At 39.4% G+C, this 21475-nt stretch overlaps 1 protein-coding gene across 1 annotated transcript; it reads right to left on the bottom strand.

Annotated features, from left to right (window-relative positions):
* Positions 1-14638: 14638 nt before the first annotated feature.
* Positions 14639-20430, bottom strand: LOC103144141 (protein FAM46A-like). Its single transcript, XM_007560984.2, has 2 exons — positions 19269-20430; positions 14639-17918 (listed from the first exon to the last, which is right to left on the bottom strand). The coding sequence occupies exons 1-2, from the start codon at positions 19692-19694 to the stop codon at positions 17103-17105; spliced, it is 1242 nt and encodes a 413-aa protein (XP_007561046.1). The 5' UTR covers positions 19695-20430; the 3' UTR covers positions 14639-17102.
* Between the last annotated feature and the right edge of the window lie 1045 nt (positions 20431-21475).

Below are 21475 nucleotides of genomic sequence, written 5' to 3'. Positions count from 1 at the left end.
TAAATAAATAAATAAATAAATAAATAAATAATAATAATAATAATAATAATAATAATAATAATAATAATAAAACATATTAACCTCAACAACTGGAACCAAACTTCAAAAACGCAGCTTTCTCCATTTCCAGATGCGATGGCTTCACCAGAAATTACTAATTCATGATGTTTCTCCATATAAGGTCAGTCGGTCTTACCCCAAATTACCTTTGTTCCTGTAAATCAACCCCCATCTTGGTCTAATTCCCTCTCAGCCTTACTTTTTCGCTCGCTGTCTCTCCAGATATCTGGTCTCCAGCTGTGTTTAGATGGCTGGGAGGAGCAGATGGGATGGTTTTTATAAGGCGTTCATGCTCGCAAACACCCTCATGGATTCAGAGTCTTGCGGAGTGACCTGCTCCCACAGGGAACTTGGGACTTTTGTCCTAAAGTTTGATTTTTTTTTTTTACTGACCATGTCAATAAGAAACAGATGGCCCTCGCTCATAACTTGACTGCAGACACCCGTGGATTCTGGTCAGAAAAAATTCAGCAATTTGGTCTCTTTGTTCTAACTAGATTAGAAGGTTTTTTATTATGCTTCTTTCCTAACCCCACAGCTTTGAAAATTGCTTATTTATAATTCTTTCCATCCAGGAATAATTAGATGTATATTAAAGCCTTAAGAAAGTCATTCTGAGCGGCGAGGGTGTTAGCAAAGGAAATACACTGCAGTACTCTGTCTAGCAGTACTGTAGATCTAATGAGATCTGACAACTTAAGAGTACTTTTCAGTACTCAGAAGTGGTTGGTCCTGACAACATCATAAAAGCATGTTTTCAATGTAAAAAGAGAAGAAAAGTAGGTCTTGATCCTGCCAGTTTAGAGTTAGAAACATATAATTCATTTTGACTTGAAGAGAAAAGCTTATTTTAGAGAAAGAACATGTATTTTTAAAATGCAAAATGTAAATTAATTATAGGAGGCATTTCCAAAGCTTCTTGCAAGCAGATAGATCATTTTAAAACACAATTTTACACACTGCTACACAAAAAGAGTCTTTAGAGGCATGCCTTCTCTAAAGGAAAAACACCCTAAGAAGGTTGACGTAGCATATGTGAGCATGACTTCTAAATAGGGGTGCACTAATTTATTAGTCAGACGATTTCCTTAATTTTGGGAGACTGGTGATCGCCCGATTCTTACATGTGAAGGTGATCTTATCCACATGTATTATCTACTTCAGCAAAGGTCTAAAAACCAGCCACTGCCCTCTTTTACTCTGCCACGAGAGCGTTTGACTGACAGGCACCCTACTGTTGCCAACTCAGCAACTTTCTTTCTATATTTACCAACATTTCAGACGAAAAAAAAAGAAAGAAAAATTGGTATCGGCAGGTTAGGTTCTTTAAAAATGGGTAATCTGAGATCGGTAAGGAAGCTGCAATCGGTGCACCACTACTTCTAAATAATCTAGACAGAAGATTGGCAGTAATTTTTTACACATAAAAGTCTAATGATGTGGAAAAAAATAAAATAAAACTACTCTCTCCAGGTGTTTCCCCTGCAAATTTACCTAAGGTAACTAGCTACAGGAGCAACTTGATTTTTCTTAGAGTCTGAGCCAAATGTTTTACAGACTACATATCAGTATTTTCACTTTCCCTGACATTAGATCAATGAATCATAGATTAAAAAGACTTTTTAAGACCAGAATTTGATGGTAAAAGTGTATAATTTGACTGATGTGACAGAGTGTCTTCAGGGTAATGCTATAAAAGAAACATTAGTGAGGTTCAGGTACACTAACACAAACTGATCAAATGTATAGAAAAGTGAGACTTTCAGCTGCTTCCGTTCACTGCCTCTCAGTTTTGCAAAGCCCCTGCAGGTCTCATTCTTTAAAATAAGCTAGTTTCTAATGAAACACTTGTTGAGATATGAGACTTATTCTGAAAACACATTTGAAACAATTCTCATTAAAACAGGAAGAGAAATTACAAGATGTAGCTGTTGTGAGCGACACGCCTGAACAGTTGAATAGCAAAAATAAAATAAAAAAAGGTTCTTCCATAAAGTTCTGCATCATGCAACTGATACTTCAGTTTATTTGTTTAACAACTTCCGTATTTGTGTGTGTGTGTGTGTGTGTGTTTTTTTAAAAAAAAAACATAACTTGAAGAGAAACAACTACAACAAGTCTCTGTATCCCATCTGGGTTGTCACCATGGAGAGCAGAAAGTATAGCCATTTCCAGACCTTCTTCGGTAAGCTGTGTGCAGCTTTTCAGTTCAGTTCGTCCCCTGATTGACCTCTGGGTGGTTACGCAACTTCTGGGGTCGTTTAGTTTTCAACCTACATAGGAAGTGTGTATGTNATTTTTTGAGGACCTTAAAGAACGTGTCTGAAATAAATGGCTGTAGAAAATCAAGAACTGCGTTAAGTTTAATTGAACTCGAGAGGAGTAACAGTGTGTGTGTTTGAAAGCTGGATTTGGGAGAGGGATAAGGGTTAAACACAGCGAAAGGAAGTCACCAGTGGGGCCACGGGACGGACAGACTGAACTGAGTTCGGAGGATGTGAGAGGTAGAAGGCCTCATGTGCAAACATAGCCGCCCTGGCAGAGTACTTCTGAAGCTTGCAAGTCTGCTTGAAGTTCGTTTTATGAAAAGGAAGAGTTTTTGTTCAAGGACGAGTTTTATGAAAAGGAAGAATTATGCCAGAGAGTTTTCTTATTCCTCCAGAATTTTTTTAATAAACTATGTGTAATCATTTAGTCTATTAAATTGTAAGAGCTTGGTCAAAATCACCCCATGTGTGTCTCTCATTCACGTCTCCTCTACATTCTGGTCTCAACATTACTCTTTGACCTCGGTGGGTGCGGGGCTCACTTGAGACTGTCTGATAGAAAACCACAAACCTGCTGTAAGGAAGACAAGAATCACTAAGTTTAGAGAACAGGCTTTCAGCCCACAGGCATGTTGCTTTGTAAGTTATGAAACATCACCTTCGTCTGGTGGTGGGAACCAGACCGAAGCTACTCGATTAGAGGATGATTTAAGATGTCGAGTTCACCTTTGATGGAGTTTAGCTGTAAATTCACTGAAACTGATTTTCTTGTTTTCTTTAAACTTTTGCCTCATGCTCACTATCAGGGTGAATTGAGCCAAGGTAAATGAATAAACAGATTTTCAAAGCCTGTTATCACAAATAATGTTTCTATAATCTTTACAGTTTTAACCCTTGTGTTTTCTTGCGGGTCAAAAGTGACCCACTACCATGTGTAGCTGTAGAAAAAATACCCCAAACAATCTTTTTACGACTTGAAATTTGATGACTTTTCCTAAATTGACCCAGTCATTAGAAAAAGTGATACTTAGTTTTTTGTTTTTATTTCCATGTGGGCTGTACACCACTGGGGTACAAGGATTGTCTTATGGGTCATTTTGGACCCGTGAATTATAAAACCATTTAAACACCAGAAGAAGAGTTCGAAGGTCACACACAAACTCTCTCTAATACACACACACACCACCCCACACACACCTGCACATGCCCACCCACGCACACACACATATCAAAGAAACTGGATTGATGCAGGAATTGAACTTGCATTTGACCTATACCTGTACTCTCAATCTGCAGCTAACCCCTCACTTCACATCTTCATGATATGAAGATTTTCTTGAGCATCTTGTCTTGAACATTTTGTGTTCAGCGTAGGATGTTCATCTTATGTTCAACGTGGGGAGATAAGCATAGCATGCTCTTCAACTTATGTTGAAGATGTTCAACAAAAGATCATCTTATAAGTTCAACATCTTATATTGAACAGAAGATGTTCTTTTGTTACATAATAAGAGCTGATGTTAAATTGTAAATTGTTCAAAAAATCAAGCCACCTTTTTTTTTTATTGTTACAAGAGGTATTTTTTATAATTCACTTCCTAAATAAATATAAAGGAATTAACCGCTGACTAAAAAGTTACAAATTGTTGACTTTTTGTCCCTTTCAGTATAACTAATTCAGAAGAAACAACTTCACATTTCTATAATTACAATAATAAACCTTTAACTGTGTAAAGGAAAACTGCTACAACACTTGCTTTGTGGTAAAAAGAACAAAACTGCGTAATACTGTTGATCGCTTTTTTTTGTACCGTGTAACAAAAATACATGATAAAAAATGAATTAAATTGAGATGAATTGATAAATATCAGATTGTTTCATCATGCAAAAATAGATTTTGGATTTAAAATTCAATTAATCTGCTTTATTTTGGGGCTTTAGTTAGGGTGGGTCATTTTTGTTAGGGTGAGTCAAAAATGACCCACCCTAACATTTTGTTTACTCCCCGTAGGACAGTGGAGTAAACAAAATGTTAGGATCGCACGAGAGTTAAATATAAAACATTACTAAGTTCAGTCTAAAATCTCCAGCTCTGCCAAACCTCTGGGATATGGTGTGTGAGAAATAGGAGTAAGTGGGAATTTTGCAAAGGAAGTGACGAATATTTAAAATCAAAAAGTATTCAAACATATGTTTTTTTTTCTGAAACACAGGGCTTCAAGAGTTAGCCAAAAAAAAAAGGAAGAAAAAAAATAGGCTTAACTGGGTATTTAATGAATTTAATCTGTGAATAAATGCAGCTGTTCTGTGAAGGCCTCAGAGGTTTGTTAGAAAACATTAGTGAGCAAAGAGAATCGTTAAGATGAAGAACATCAGATGGATCAGTGACACTGGTCTGGAGAAGTTTAAATCAAGGTTGCTTGTAAAACAACGGCCAGAGCTTTAAATTTCACAGAGCTGTGCAAATAATGGTCCATCTAAAAATGGAAGAGAACCACATAACTGCAAAGCTACCAAGATGTGGTGATCCAGCTAAATGAGATGATGTCAGTAGCAAAAGATGGTTCATCTTACCATTTAGGTAAAACATCAAACACAAGAGAACAATTAAAAAAAACACACACACAGGGAAGCTTTAAACTTCAGGATCTCCGAGGCCAAAATAACAAACAAAACACTTTCTAGAAGTGAAATTAAAAGGTATAAATCCTGAGCTCTTTGGCTATACGCAAAACGGGAGGAAAACGGTTTAATAATGGCACAGGACCCCAAACCAGCTTCCACTGTGAATCACTATTTTAATCATTCACTTAATTCCCCACAATATTGCTCACATAAAGATCACTTAAGTCCCCACAGACAACAGCCAGCACACAGATGAAGGCCCAGGGAAAAAGGACCGCCGGCATGGAGCTCTTTATGGAGTGACCGATGAACTCCAACACATTTCACCTGAAGAAACACGAACAGAGCCCCTAGAGGTCAGTGACCGCAACAGTTGTGTAAAGGTTTCGATATGACCTCTTGTTAACAAAGTGAAAACATATAGGTATCTGGATGAGTGCAGCGTTGCCTATCTCAGTGATAAGAATTTCCTAAATGCACTCTTGAATGAGGATGAGCGGGATAATAAATATTGCAAAAATACCTAGTCAACAAATAAAAATTAAAAGAGCAAAACGTGTGCAGTTTTGTCTGTTTGTTTGTTCTTGTTTTTGGTACATTGACAATGTGTTCAACAGCTAAACAAAAGTAGGCAAAGCCATCCTCACCAGATCCTTTAACCGCAACTGATTTGCCAAAATCACCCATTAAGGGACGGAGGAGAAAACAAAACAATAAGAGAGCGTGTTGTGGAACCTGTACGGCATAAAAGGGAAGTTTCCCTGTACAATTCAGTTTTCCTTTCAATTATTTAAATGTAATAAATTGGTTAACTTGATGAGGATGGTTGAATGGAGATTGCAGTAACAGTGCAGTTACACCTTTGATATGGTTTACAAACACGTGTTTCCAATTAAAGTTACATGTTCAATCTGGTTCCTGTTTGGGAGCTCTGGCTTTTTGTTACAAACTTTCAAAGCGACCAAAGGCATCCTGTTTTTTTTTAGAAAAACAGACTAGAACCAGCGTGTAAACATCTGATACAACAACTGGGGAGAAAAACAAAAAAAGTCATTGTCGTACATTTATAAATGACTGGGCTGCAACCACATTATGACAGATCAGACTGTGAATGTTGACTTGGGTGTCAAACAACTCTAGCTTAAAGCTTCTTGTCTTGGATGACGGTCGGGACTTCGTGTGGCATTCTTCAGCACGTTTTTCACCAATCTAACATTTACGGAAGAGTGGCAAGCAGAAGGCCATTGTTGAGGTGAAACCACAGGATCCAGTGTTAACTTTGCCACAAACTGTGCAGAGGAGGCTGTCGGATATACATATGAAAGAAGGTGATCTGGTCTGAGCATACAGGACTGGAGTTAGACTTTGTTGCCTATATCGAAGGCTTCATACTTGATGGAAAATGATCGAATTGACGAGACTGAAATGTTTTTCTCCACTGAAGTTGCAATGAAAGAAGCAAATAAAGCTGGTGGAGACAGGATATGTATCATTTTCAATGACGTTCATTTTACCATGTTGGTCAATCAAAAAAAAAAAAAAAGAACATCCCAATTAAATGGGAAGTACAATAACACTTGTTCTTGTCCTTTACTCTTTAACCTTTAAAAACTGAAATGCTTTTGCAAAGCGCTGTGTTTATAATCCCCTGGGTGACGAAAGTAACTATTAAATCTAATTTACACTTGGAAACAATAAAATAATCGTGGTTTGGACTGAACTGAACTCAAATTAACTTTCACGTAGCTTGTTTGCTATGCAAACATCACGGCCATGGAGCCGGAGCTCGTTCAGATATAAAACTAAAGGTCACGCATGCTGCAAACCCCGCACGTGTGTCATTGTGTGCCAAAGAACAGGAAATTATAACCTAATTAACCTTTGACGAAAAAAATAGCGAGCTTAACACGCACACGCAGGCACATAAACATTTCTTCAAAGAACCATTTTATCCTCAGTATCACTCACCAGCTCTAATGTATTTTATAAATTTGACTGGGAATGTTCAGGATGGCAGCTATGTGGTATGCAGTGAAGGCTCTGGGTCATGTTTGTTGTGTGACTTCAGGAAAATTAGTACAATTATTATTTTTTTTGGCTTGAAATCACAAATTGTACTTAGCTTTGATGCCCTTTCAGCTGGCACTTAAAGAATACTTCATTTGAGCCTTCACCAGGCTGGGTGGTCTGTCCTGAACATTGCCATTGCTCTTTATCTTGTTTGACTGATTGTTACTTGTTTTTTTGTTGTTTTGAGCAAGAGCTACAAAAAAAGACATTCAGCTAGATATGACTAGGAGGTTTCAAAGTGTTTAGCCATGTTGCAAGGACCCACAGTTGTTTCCCAGTTTTACCAGGAGGAGATACTTGCCAAACTTAAACCATGTGGGTGGAAACTTCCCCCACAAGAAAGCATGGGACGAATTACTTGCCAAGCCAAACCATCACCATATGACTGCAAGATTACAACACATGCATATTTTCCAATAATCATGGGAGATATCATAAAAAAAATAAAATAAAAAACATAAAAAATACAAAGTGAAGTCATCCTTGTTTCTGTGCCATCTATACCAGATGCAGATGTTCAAATTTGGGGTTAGAAGCCAATAACTGATAAATGTATTATGTTGCAAATGTTCAACTTGAATCGTTTTTTAATTCAGTACATGGAAAATTTTAAGATATCTATCGATCTTATTCATTTATTTATTTATGGAGCATGCAAAGCAAACAAACCAACAAAAAAGTTAAGAGTTAGATGCAAAAATATTTAAGATCCATTTATTATGTAGGACATGTTTGAGGTCCATATTCTGGTACCAGTAGAGGATTTTTTTTTTTCAAACCAAAGTTTCCTTTTTTTTTTAATGAATCTTTTAACCCTACTTTAATGAAATATTATTTTATATAATAATAAGAGTCCTGTGCAACTGCACAAAACAAATACCGTCAGAAATATCAAAGACGCTTCAGGAAGCGAGAGTACGTAAACTATTGTCATACAGCTGATGATATATGGTGAAGTAAAGTGAGCCCACATGTCATTTCAAGAGGCCAGCTTTAACTTTCCGTTTCCTCATATAGTGACAAAGCCATACTTAGCCACATGCAGGTGTGGTTTTGGCAGAAGTTCGGAGCTGGCAGGTGTGTTTGCTGCTACAAAGTGATAATGACTATGATTACAGCCCAGGTGAAACAGGCATGCAGGAGGCCTGGGCGGAGACCGAAAGAACGTGGTAATCCTTTAACCAGGACGTGTGCAACTGGGTTTTCTGCCCCCCCTCCCCCCCCTCCCAATGGTTGTGGAGCCACAGACACACCAGCATTCACACATATGAACGCACAAAGTGAAAAAGAGAGGGATACACAAATAGAAACCCACAACGTGTATCCTAGTAACCTCAGGTGGTATCTGTGTCGACTGGGGATTCCTTAAATTCTTTCTATTTGTTAAATGCTAGAATAACGAGAGATATCGTTTAAATATTTTTTTTGTTACGTTTTTCTAGGAACAGTTTGAGAAAGTCCAAATTATGGTACAATGGCATCACAGTTTGAACATTAACCATCTGAGTTCATTTGAACTCAGATCTCTGGATGTATTTTAAGACAACAGTGTGACATGACTGGAAAGTCAGAAAGCATCCGCCAATACATCTGGAACAGAACCGTGAAAATCCTCCGTTCTATTTGATTTACGGGTATAATTTCTGCTGCTTCCATACCCTCAGCTTTTGAGAAACAATTGCTTGCTGGAGGTCTGGACTCTGCTGAAGTACTAAATGATTGGATCTGATTTTACCCAATTGTTACTATTTAGCCTTGACGGTACCAGTTTGGTCGTGAAGGAATCTACGCTATGAAGCTTACCGAAAATTGCGTGAACTATTAACAACCATGCTCCACTGCAAAGAGAGAAACTCCGACTGTAGCTGCTCAATATTTGGGAGCGTGGCCGACACCGACTGAATGGCTTCGATCACTTCCTTTGACGCGATTGCCAAACTGCAAGCATAGGCAGACTTCAATTCAAAAACAGCGGAGGAGTACAAGTGGGCTGCGACCAGGCTTGTCTTTGGGAGGCAAGAGCTGCTGGATGACAGGGGCTGAGGAGAGAGACTTTTATCATGGTAAAATCCTACCCTCTCATCAGGCTCCCGCAATGTGGTTCATTCCTTCCATCCCGTCCTTTATGAAGTAAATTAAGCATTTTTGGGACAAGCCAGAGTGGAGATTACTAGATTACCCCAACTAGAAAGAGAAAGCAGTGATAATTCGGGGGTTTCTAACCACTAGGTTGTTGCGCTTTTAAAATTCTTGTGACCTCCAGCAGAAGTGCTGCTTCATTCTCCATGAGGCAGGAGCAACACTTTGTGAGTAAAATGCAGCACCTCATGGCCTCCAATTACCAAAAACACTTACAGGTCGGTTACTCACTCTGTAAAGAATCTGAACCTCGTGACCCTCCTTTCAACTTTCTAAGCAGAGCTGCTCCAGGAAGTAAAAGTACCTCGAATCTTTTGCATTTGGGAATAGATTTGTGTCATTACTGATATCTCCAGAGGTGTACGTGGTCCATTCCAGCATGTGAGCAGCTGTTTTGGTAGAAACCATCACTGCCCACTCGTCTTCTATTATTACACGTGCAGGACATCTACTGTATTAGACAGTGGAAAGCCTTTTTCGCCTGTAAAATACGTTTAACTGTAATTTTAGCATGCCACATATGCTTTGGTAAACCACAAATTGGACAACATTCTCTGATAAAGAGGTTTACAAAAGGCTTGTTGGGATGCGGCAAACAGTAAAGCCCCTTTTCCCTTCATTGGATTTACCTGTGGTGTTAGAGGGCCTCACTGGGTCAACCCATTGATTTAATTGATGGAGCACTCTCCATGAAAACTATCCTGCTCATCAGCAGGATGAAAACTGCTGATGAAAACAGCAGTTTTCATCAGCTTTTTTTTTTTTCAGGAAAAAAAAAAAGTCGGGCTCTGTCTGTGTACGAATCATATTTACGGTTTTCTCAAGGTCACAGAAGAGCAATAATATGCCCTAAGAGCCTCTTTTGTACCAAAGGTTAAGGAGACCTGCTACAGATGCAGTTCACTTGGCGTTTCACTCCTTCCATTTGTCATTTATGCTGAGAGATGGTTCAGTTTTCTTTTGTTCAGTGAGAATTTTCTATATGCAGTATGCATTTTCAAAAAAAGATAGCCAGGTTGACCCTGGTAACCAAATGACATGTTCTGTCCTGGTCCCTTTTATTTATTTTCTTATTTTCTGCTTCTTTACCATCTGGGAGGAATCCATTACAGATTACAACACCTCCTAGGGTGCTGTAATCAGAAACAGCAGATGTGTCTGCACGTGCACACAAAAACAAACTTGATTCTTGTAATGCTTGCTCTGGCTGTTTCTAATCTTCCTGCATGGTCATTTGATCCATCACCCACAATCTTTTATTTCTTATTTATTTATTTTTTTTCCCAGAAATGTTACAACTCAAAAGCATGCATATTCTAAATGTTAATTTTTTTACATAGCTTTGGAAACACTAAGAATGCTTTTGCATGTTTGGAAAACAAAAGTACACTTAAAAACTCTTATGGGCGAAAGTATTTACTCGAACCTGGTGCTTTAAGCTGCAATGTTTCAGAGGCTAACACAAATGAGGCTGCATGATAAGCAGAAACTGTAGCAGCGATAAGCAATACAATGTTTTTCCTACCACCCATTTGGTAATGATGAAGATTGAAATGATTCATTCACGTACTACATAGATATTTGTCTTTTTTTCTTCTCTTTTCATTTTATCAGCCTACTATTTTGGTGTGTGTTTTCAGTCACTTTGCCTTTAAACTGGAGTTCGTCTGGAGCGATTTTAACCATGCTCTTAGCTTTGTTTTGTTTTCAGCCTGACCAAAACACTTTCTCGCCCAGACTGACTGTGCTTTTATTATTAGTCATGATATAGTTTATGCTTGTGAACATTACTTTAAGTTGTTTGTGATGCACTTACACTAAAACAAAACATCTTCTTTTTTTTTCTTTTGAATAAGGGATTTGGGTGGAGTTTGTGGTGGAAATTGTAATAAAATCTTTTCCCTTGAGATCTGCAATTGACATTCGGGTCTAACGGTTGCTTGTCGTTTTGGGTATTTCACCTTTACAATGCAGCTTGAATTGCTTGTAAAACTGTTTTATTTAACTACCACTTTGCTTTATTTAGGTGCCAAAATTGTCTGCTTAAATGTAGGAAAAAGGAAAAGTTGGACGAAAATCCTGTGACCAGAAATACGGTCACAGGATTTAACAAAACTGACATTTTCCTCCTCTGTTTGTGGCGTGAATTTGCTGAGTCTTAGAAATGACAAGACCCAGTCGGATTTTCAGCATTTTTTGCACACGCTATGCTTTTCTACTTAAACTTTAGTAAAAACAAAATAGGCCAACAAGTGTAAACAATATCAAAAAAACTCTCTCTCTCTCTCTCTCTCTCTCTCTCTCTCTCTCTCTCTCTCTCTCTCTCTCTCTATATATATATATATATATATATATATATATATAAAACAAGAAGTATGAATAAAATGTGGTTGATTAACATAATACAAATCCAAGTCTCAGCAAATACTGCAATCTATTCTTAGACACTAAATTCTTTTATTAAGAAATTCATGGAAAGACAAATAAACAGAAAACACCTAGTAAGATTGAAACTGGTGTTAAATTTTTTTTTAGATAGTAAGGCATTACAATATACACTTTCACCCTGACATTTAAAGCTACAGTACAGAAAAAAAAAAAAGTGTATCTACATACATATATATTTCCCACACACAAGAATGAGGTCACAAGTATACATGTCAAAGTGTTGCTATTCATTTTGCATTGTGTAATATTTTGTGACATACAACAGGCTGCACTGCTATGTATTATCCTCATGTGGCTGTTGGCATGTTTTTACGGTTACTGAGTGAACCTGAACTTCATCTACACAAACAGACTGAGCTGAAACACTGTTGTTCTCATTCTGACCAATTGATAGATTTATACCTCATTTTTTCACCTAAGACAAACAAGGAAACAAGAAGCCAATAATTGCCTTGGATGCCGGTCAGGTTGCAACGTTTTTCTCTTGTTAGTGGCTGATTTATTTTTCTTTTTTTGCATCGGAACAAACGCGTCTGTATTCCAGTGCCGGCCGGGGTCCAACTGGCCACATAGTTTATACAACCAGACTCAAACACTTAACATAATGGATGAATCGGATTTACCATTCCAGCCAGTCAGTTGTTTGGCACTTGTTGTCATGGAAAATCTCTTGGAGGTGGGTTAGCTCTCCAAGCGTGAATTATTATTATTACTATTATTGTTTTGCCTAATAATCAAGAGGATCAAGTTTAGCATATGGCTCCGATTCATGTTTTCTGAAACCATCATCGTCTACAGATGTCTTACACTCGCAGCTAGACTTTAGCCCCCACAAGTAACACAAACACTCAGTTGCGGATGTGCATGCCGCTCTTTATCTCTTGTGTTTGGTTCATGCACAAGACACACAAATCGCAGTTTCTCACAGTCTCGTCTTGCTGTTGTTTGACTTACTCCGTGGCTTCTGACCCCAGCTTGGCTGAGTTGGACAGACTCTTGGCCCCGGCTGCTGCTCCAACTGGTCCATCTCCAGCGTAACCCTGCCGGACCCCAAGTGTGTACATGTGTGTTTGCATGTCTCGACACATAGAGTCATTTGTTTCCAGTGTCCTAATAGTTCCACAAAAAACAAATAAAATAAAACACATCCAGAATTCCCCTTGTTTTTGAATGTTTTGCTAGTCCCTTTTTGGTGGTACTCGTTTCCTGTTTTCCTTCTTTTTGGTTGTTTTTCTGAAATCTGAATAATTCAATTGGCAGCCTGACTTGATTTGATTTTTTTTTTTATCTGTGAAAACATCCAAACACATTCATGGGGTTTTATTATCACTGGAGTTATATTTGTATCAATAAAAATATTTCCAACAGCAATACAGACGCTTCAAGATCTGGTTTTGATAGCATTTTGTGTTAGTGGTTTCATACCATTTTCTGATTTTCATTTGTGCAAATGTTCATTAGCATGGATGGTATTTATTACATTTCACAATTATGTTCTAGTTTGTGTTGGTCTATGACATAAGATCCCTATAAAATACATTAAGTTTGAGGTTGCGAAATTACAAAATGTGAGAGATTTTTTTCTTTTTCCCAAAACCTGCAAAAAGCACTTCCTCACCACAGCCCACATGTTGAGCCTTTAAAAGTGTTAAACGTTCTGAGTAAAACTGTGTTGATGGGCTAGTAGCCTCTCTCATTGTGCAACTCTCTGAAGGCCTCAATCCCTCTCTGTCACTTCCTCCTAAAGCCTTTGATAAGGAAGTAGACAGACTTTCTTTTTTTGGATCTTTCTGCTGACCGCAGCCCGAAAGACGGCAGAAGGAGGGACAGGTATGTGTTATATCTAGAGCTGTGAGTACATGCTTGTGCGGGGAAGTTAATCAGCTTTTTGTAGATGGGCTAATATCCTTATACTAGCTGAGATGGGTGGGGCTATATTTAGAGACTCACTCCCTCTTAACAGGGATAACACTGGTTCTCCCATCTTCTCTGCTTAAACTCATCAAGAAGCCTCTGTAAGGAAAGATGAAACCGAAGCAAATCCAGAAATTATTTTTTTTTAGGTGAGCTCAGAGAAAAAAAAAAAAAAAAAATTTGGTGTAGCTGTAAAACACTAAGTAGAATTATTATTTAGAGATAAAGACAAGAAAAAAAATAGATCCTGATGATGAAAGAGGCTAAAAGACACATTTATTTCAACTTCAGCAGGGAAAGTGACATCTGGAGGTCAAGGCTTGCAGGCATTAGATGATGCAGACCTGGATCCGATCCACTCAGCAGGCCAACATGTGTTCTTGGAGGCCAAGGCTCTGCTGGTAGTAAGGTCTTAGCATAAACGTGCCATCCACCTGCTGTTTGCGATTCAGTCGAAGCCAAGGAAGTTGGCAAACGGCATCATGACGCCTGCTGACGCTCGTCCGTGACGTCTTCTGGAGGGGAAATCCTTCACGTTCAGCTGTCGGTGGCTGGCAGTGAAAGTGGGGATTTTGTGGGCACCTGAGAGCGTTGACTTAATGTGGCCTTTTCTATGAGCAACCAAGTTCTACAAATAAGAGCAATTCAAAAGGGGGAAGGAAAAACAACACAAAAACTTTAGATGAAACAAGTCATTTTTGATGTTTTTGTTTTTTTTATTGATCAAGTTAATCAACTTGACACCTGAACAGCTGTCAGATCATCATCATCATCGTTCCATCTGAATGGTACAAATCCACAACACCTGTGTGCGAGCACGCACGCGCACACACACACACACACACACACACACACACACACACACACACACGAACAGAACAGAACAAAACAAAACATGTACCTTAACTCCGTAAAACCTCCATTCAGCTGTACTGCTTTTCATCAGCTGAAGTAAAAGTTACACAAAAACCATACATCACAAGGCCTGCTACACCAACCCCGACACGTTCTGTACAAAAATAGAGATCACCACATATAAAAAATAGGAGTTCTGGCATGTTTTGGAAAATTTGCTGAGTGCTTTTTTAAAATTTTGAATGTATGCACCTGTGTTGCTTTCATGACAAATCCAGCACAGGAAAAAAGCCAGTTGTTGCCGTTGAAATACCCGCGTCGCTGAGCGTGCTGCGCGCTTTTTCCACTCATCGAACGTCCTCTTCATCAGCTAAACCCCTCAAATCCTGACTCGTCTTTGTCTTTTTCAGTGCATTCATATGTCATGGGGCCATTGTAATCTTAGTTTTACCTCAGTTCATCGGGTTAAGTCAGTGGAAAAACAAGCCAGGAGGCAAAAATGGTCTCCTGGAGAAAACATAAACATACACTTAAAAGGAAACAGGATTGTTCCTTTAATTAGGAATTTATTTTTTTACCTCTCTACTTAGCAGTGAAGTTTATGAAGTTGCTAGTTTACATACGCGCAGCATTTCTTCAAATCCTGCTCTCGATCTTTGCAAGATCCCCTATGATCTGTCTGTCTGTCTGTCTATCTGTCTGTCTATTATTATGTTGGCAAACCCTATAAACCAGGCAGAATCTTGCTTTTTCAGCAGTTTTTTTTCCCTACATTGGTTCTTTGATATTTAACAATATGCTTCAGTGTAACTATTGTTTGCTAGTAGCAGAACAACTGCACTACCTTAATGCAACTACTGCACTGAATTTGCCTTTTTTGTAATGGGCTGGTTTTATTTAGAGAGGCATTTCTGCTTATAATCCTGGCTGCATTCAATGGTAGCTGTATTGCCAAAAAGAGACTGACGCATTACGAAATTTGTAACAGATTTTTCAAATATGAATTTGTAGTTGGTCTTCGAGACACCGTTTTAGTGCGACAGTGCCAGTTACAAATCTGCAAACAATTCAGGTAAAGAATGACTCAAAGGAATATGTTGCATACGGCTGAATAGGTGCAGTTCCTTCCACTTTGCTGTCTAGCTAGGAACATTTTTGCCTCTTAACTTGTTCCACTGATTGATTTGAAAAATTTGTTGTTTTTTTGTATTTTCTGCATGCAGATTGTTCCTGAGGGCCAGATGTACTGAGATGATCAAGTGCAACAAATGTCAATGGTAAAAAAAAAGTTAAATACTTGTAGTCGTTTACTGCTAAATATTGAGGGGGGGAAAATGTTTTAAATACGATTAGATAAATTCACAATGTTTTCACAACTTTCCAGTGTAATTTTATATTGCTTTATCTCCTGTTAAATCATGCATGGAAAGTGTATTGTGTTATTTAGTTTCAGATCTTTTGCTTGACTGCTTTTTTTTATTTTTTATTTTTAATTTTGGTTATCCAGCTGTACCTTTACATATATGTAAACATTCACTGTTATTTACTTTTTGCATCGTAAAAAATACCACCATGTTGACTTATTTAAATGCATTCTCATCACAGAGCAAAAACAAGAGAAGTGCACTGACGAAACTTGCACACAATGGGCATGTATTCCTTATTGTACCATTTTATGTCTCTTTGAAAGCAACTAAATCATCCCCCTTTTGTTTACATGCATTAATCCACTTTCATTTTAATTTAGATTCTTATTATGTTGTCTCATGTTTGCTGTTTTGCATCCAAGCCTCTGTCTTTCGGCTATCGTTTATTGAAATCTATTTTTACTAAGATGTTGATCCCCATCCCCCCACAAGCGACTTCTACAGAAAATGAGATTATGATGTTACTTCCTCTTTGGTAATCACAACACAATTGGACTGCAGAAGTGCTGATGAGCAGAGTGTTCAGAAACTCCTTGTTTAAAAAAAAAAAAAAAAAAAAAAGTTGCTCCAAAAGCTCCCTCAGTGTAAGAGACCTGACTCAGCATTGAGAATTTTTTTTTTCAATTCCATAAATACATTCAGTATCATGTTAAGGACAAGATACTTTTCTATAGTAATGAATCCTAAAAATGCTTTTTTTTCCATTTTAGGCTTGGTATAGGCACTTTAAAATTAGTCCTGTACAGAAATAAAACATGCATTGTTTTGTTGTTTCTTTCTTTCTTTTTTACTGCGTGAACTTTAGAAAACTTGAGCATTAAAGCAGATCTTTGGATTTGTAAACAGTACCCAGTTCCTCTTTTTTTTTTGCATTGCTTGCGTAAAGACTCTTCCACACACAAACAGACACACTCGCATGCACACCCACACATCAACACATGCACAGAGCAGAAGAAACCATGTGAATGAATCCATATTTTCACCAGGCTGCTCTGGTGCATGTAAGGTGAATATTCTGGGTTTTTAATGCTCAGAGTGTGCATGTAACTTCCTGTAAGCTGTGGAAAATTAACAAAGTTATCATATCTTGGAGGGCTTCGTGGCTCAGCAGACATTTGATCTACCAAACCCACAAACCAATCAGTTTTAAGTCCTCTCTCTCTCTCTCTCTCTCTCTCTCTCTCTCACTGCGTGTGCCCTGACACAGGGAACAGCTTCGTTTCATGCTAAAAACAAGAAGATGCATTCTTTTCATGCAGACACGAGTTCCACAAAACTACATGGGCATCCAGAAAGTTTAGTTACAGGGCATCCAGGTGGAATACCAGGAGTGTTGCAAAGGAGTAAAGTACTGCTGGGAAGGTGAAAGTGGACAAGGGTAGATCGGCTGAACCTGCGCTACATAGTAGTTGCTGAAGTTGCCGTCTGACACGTAAGGAGCCGGCTGGTAGAAGCAGGTTACGTTGGCAGCGTTGAGAATGGCGTTCTGCTCGGCCAGGACTCGAAGCGCCAGCGACGAGATGAGGCCGAGCGTCTGACGCCTCTCGTGTCCCATCAAGCACACCGTGCTCTCCCTGACCACGTCGTACAGCGTGGCCAAATAGTCATACTTCCTCTCCTCCAGGTCCACGAAGTGGTTCTGCAGGTAGGACTCCAGCTTCCTCCGCTGCTCACCCACGTCGGGGAAATCTATGAAGAAGCGGGAGCACATGTACCGCTGCAGCAGCTTCATCTCCGCGTCGGAGGCCGCGCGGAAGCCTCGCACCAGCAGGTGGCAGTACTTGAGGAGGCCGCCGCCCCGGATCTCCTCGGGGCTCCGGGTGCAGATGAGCCGCCTCCGCAGGTGATCGAGTGCGGTGGGGAAGTCGCCATAGACGCTCTCGCCGATGATCGTCGGATGGAAGGTGGCGGCCATGGGGTGCTCGGAGCACTCGTAGAAGAGGAGGAGCGAGTCCAGGCGGATCTGGAAGGAGTCCACGCTGAACTCGAACTGCCGGCGGAGAGAGTCCACGAACTTCAGCTCCACGTTTTTGCCGTGGTTGTTGGAGAGCGAGATGAGACTCCAGCGGTCTGAGTCATTGCAAACCTTCACCATCTTCTGAACATAAGCCTCCTGGAAACAAAGAGATTGGGACTAATCAGCCATTGACACAGATGGAGAATATTGATCTTGGCACCTTTATTGGGTCACTGAGGTCATAGTGAAAAAAAAAAAGACAATTCAAACCAGTGCCTTTAATCTTACTTAAATAACAATGAAAGTGTAAATTAATAAAAATCCTCTGATGTTAGTAACTTAATATTAGGCTGCTTACCAATATTTTAAGGTTTCAACACACTGATTTTATTTAAAGTAATTTTATGACCTTGTGCAACATTGCCCCTTCTCCTTGCTGGGCACTGCTGGTCAGATGACTGAAAAAAGGCTACTACTACTACTACTACTACTACACTTGTCTGAGACTTAAAAATAAGACAAATTGAGCTGCTTAGAACTACTATGGATTGTAAAAATCACTAGTAGAAAAAAATTGAAAAGATATAATTGTAAGCTACAGGAAGTATAAATGGATTGTCGGACATTTGGCCCTGGATTGGCAAAGATGTTTAATGTTCTGCATGATTATTTGAAATCCGCTATTAAATTTACTGCACGTTTTACGATCATGTTCGCTCAAGTTTTATACATTACTTTAAAATAAATGGAAAACTGTAATAAATAATGGTACTTTTTTTTTTAAGTATTCCAACCAAGCGTGGCTTTTGGTTTTAATAAAATCAATTCTCAAGGTACACATTACAAAATGTCTTGAAATATTTGAAAACCATCCACCTTCCTTTAATCCATCCCAGAGGCCCACTAACCCATCTTCCTCTCTTGTACTCCCCTTCACAGCTGCAATGTAGTTTCAGCCATTGCAGTAGTCCAAACGTTTCTCCCCAGCTGCTATTACTGACTCATATGGGTTCATGTTTGTGTTTATGGTTTTGTCAATCATAAGTTTTGTAGGAGAAGAAATTGATGAACTTTTGGCTGTTGACAGCTTCAGCAACTCCACATTAATTCTGTTTGTGCAGATAAAAATCTCAGTCATGATGCTTTGACAATCACACCTGTTGGTGGGCCATTAGTAGCCAGGGTAGTCCTTGATATCCAGGTAACTGAGGGCCGAATGATTAATGTAGCGCTGGCTCCAATTGGATTAGACAGAATCCTGTCTGAACTGGAAATCAACCCCCCCCCCCTCTTTTTTCTTTCTTTCTTTTTTTTAATGTGCAGGCTTCTAGTTTAGGCCAAACTCAACCCTATACTTTGGTGAGGCCTACTCAAATACAATTTAGGGGTATTACGTTCAAAAGTTTAGATTTTCCAGGATCTTTTTTTTTTTTCTTCCTTGAAAAGCTGAAAAGTTCTGGTTTTCCACAAGTTCTACTTTGCAAGAGCTGATGTGTAATTAATTACCTTTAAGGTCAGAGGTGTGATCTTCTGTTTATTGACCCCTTCAGGCAGGAAGTCCAGAAGTGAGTCCAGGACCAACTCTTTTACTAACTGAAACTCCAACTCTCCCTTCAGGTCCGCGCAGAATATTAAGTCCAAATCTTTCCATCCCAGACCGCTGTCCTCATGCAAGACGTAGCTGGCCGCGGATCCGTTCAGACGCACCTCCCGGACGTGTATCCGCTTCTCCTCCATGCGGCTACGGACAACATTGACGATGTCCCGCGGCTTCACCTCCAGAGTGGGGAAGCTCCACCGGCCGTGGATGGGTATTGAGCCCGTGAGGATGGCGTCCAGCCGCTGCACTTGCTCCCAGTTGAGCACGCTGAGGCCGACGCTCTCCGCGTCCGCGCAGCTGTTGCCAGCTACGTTCTCAACGCTTTCGTCCATGCCGATGGTGATGGCGAGAGGTAGAGTGCTGTTTGTAAGCGGTAAAATGTGACTCTAGACTCCGCCGGAGCTGTGACATCAGAGAGCCTCGGAGCTGAGGACGATCATAACAGATGGATGGCAGGAAAAAGTTGCAGAGCGGCGATGTCCTACTTTTGTTTTTTTTTTTTGTTTTTTTACCTCAAGTCTGCATACCTGACAGATTCACAGAGCGTGTCCCTTTTAACAGCTTTAACGCTCCACATCAGAGTAAATAATAACAGCAATAACAATAAAAATAATTCCTTCCTTCCTTCTCAGCCTTTCGCATCCATTTCGCTGGAAAAAATAAAAAATCCCCCGCCGAAGTTTTACTTCTCTCCTCAGTGTCTCTCAGTTTTACGCACAGATTACTGAACGTCCGTGGTGCGCAGCTGCAACTTTACGCATCGTTTCTTTCCTTTCCTTTTCTTTGTTTTTTAAGGCTTCCAAAGCACACATACTTTCAACAAGCGGTGCAAAGCTGCTTAATCCTTTACATTTTTGGCCCTTTTTGCCGTCTGGTGGTCCTGCGCGAAGCCACAGAGGTCCCACTGCACAGCTGCTGGGGGAGGCTGCAAAACACATAAGCGCTTCCCGTCTGCGGAGCACCTGGGCGGGCCGCGGCTGATTGACAGCTCACACCTACTAATAGCCTTCCACAGCTCGGATGTGTGTCCGAAGATCGAGGCGTGTCTGAGAACAAGGCACCGAGATGTGGTGACACAGAACAGCAGGCCTCAGCAAAAAAAATAAATAAAAATAAACAAGTAAAAAAAAACAAAAAAACAATGAAATAATAAATAAAAGCATAATAACAAAAAGCACAAAAATCTAACTTTTAAACTTTACATTTTGTGCCACTTCCATCCTCTCACTTAACAAAAATGAATTAATGACCACTCTCACCCACTTGTTCTACATTGTGCGTCATAATTAGGGAAATGATAGTTTTATTTCTCGCTTGTTGCGTTTATAATGTGTGAGGATGACAGTGAGTCACGTTCTATGAGTCCAATAGCTCCAGTTGACATCTTTTTTTTTTTTCCTTTTTATCATACTCGCGGCGGATGAGTTACAAGCCCGATTAAGAGCAATTAACTTTTACACAGTTATTTAAATTAATCTTTGAGTGGCCGAGTCAGCTCATACACGCGCTCTAGTGGTCATCAAAGCAGTTTTTCTAAAACGTTTTAGAAAGTATCACCTCACTCAGTACTGTACTTTTCAAGTATCTCCATGGTGACCTGCTAAAACAACAGAATTAAAAAAACAAACAAACAAAAAAAAAAACTAAACTCGCAAAAACACAAAGGTGTTCCCTATCTGTCAGCACTGGGGAATTTGCTTTAGATAAGCGGGATATTTTTACTCAAAGGCTGACACTTTCAAGGTTTAAGCTGAAAAAATCTCCTTTGATAAACACTTAAGATATTTCTTGCTTGCCTGGCCTGAACCTCGAGGCACAAAATGGCCACCTTGCATTTAGAATTAGGGCTGAAACGATTCCTCGAATGATTCGAGTACCTCGATTACTAAAATATTCGTTTACAACAGCCCTATTTAGAATTCATCAATAGTCACAGTAAATAAACAGACAGACACACAAAAAAGACAAACTATTAAACTTCTGCTCTGTGGCGGTTCCTGGATGAAAGGCATTCTGGGACATTGCTTCTTTTGGCACAAACTCTAATATCTCTTAATTGTTTGTGCTTTTGCAGAGTAAACATTTTGTTAGGAGTTTTGATGGATATCTGTGC

Source organism: Poecilia formosa, unplaced genomic scaffold (genome assembly GCF_000485575.1).
Source record: "Poecilia formosa unplaced genomic scaffold, Poecilia_formosa-5.1.2 Scaffold122, whole genome shotgun sequence".
Taxonomy (NCBI): Eukaryota; Metazoa; Chordata; class Actinopteri; order Cyprinodontiformes; family Poeciliidae; genus Poecilia; species Poecilia formosa.
The sequence above is the reverse complement of the archived record's forward strand: the minus strand, read 5'-3'. Positions and strand labels throughout refer to the sequence as shown.

What these genes read in the sequence shown, in the direction of transcription:
- LOC103144141 (XM_007560984.2), bottom strand. Translation starts at nt 19,694, where the DNA reads ATGGACGAAAGCGTTGAGAACGTAGCTGGCAACAGCTGCGCGGACGCG. An exon ending in TCACACCTCTGACCTTAAAG is followed by an intron (nt 17,919 to 19,268) that starts GTAATTAATTAC and finishes CTTTGTTTCCAG; the next exon opens with GAGGCTTATGTTCAGAAGAT.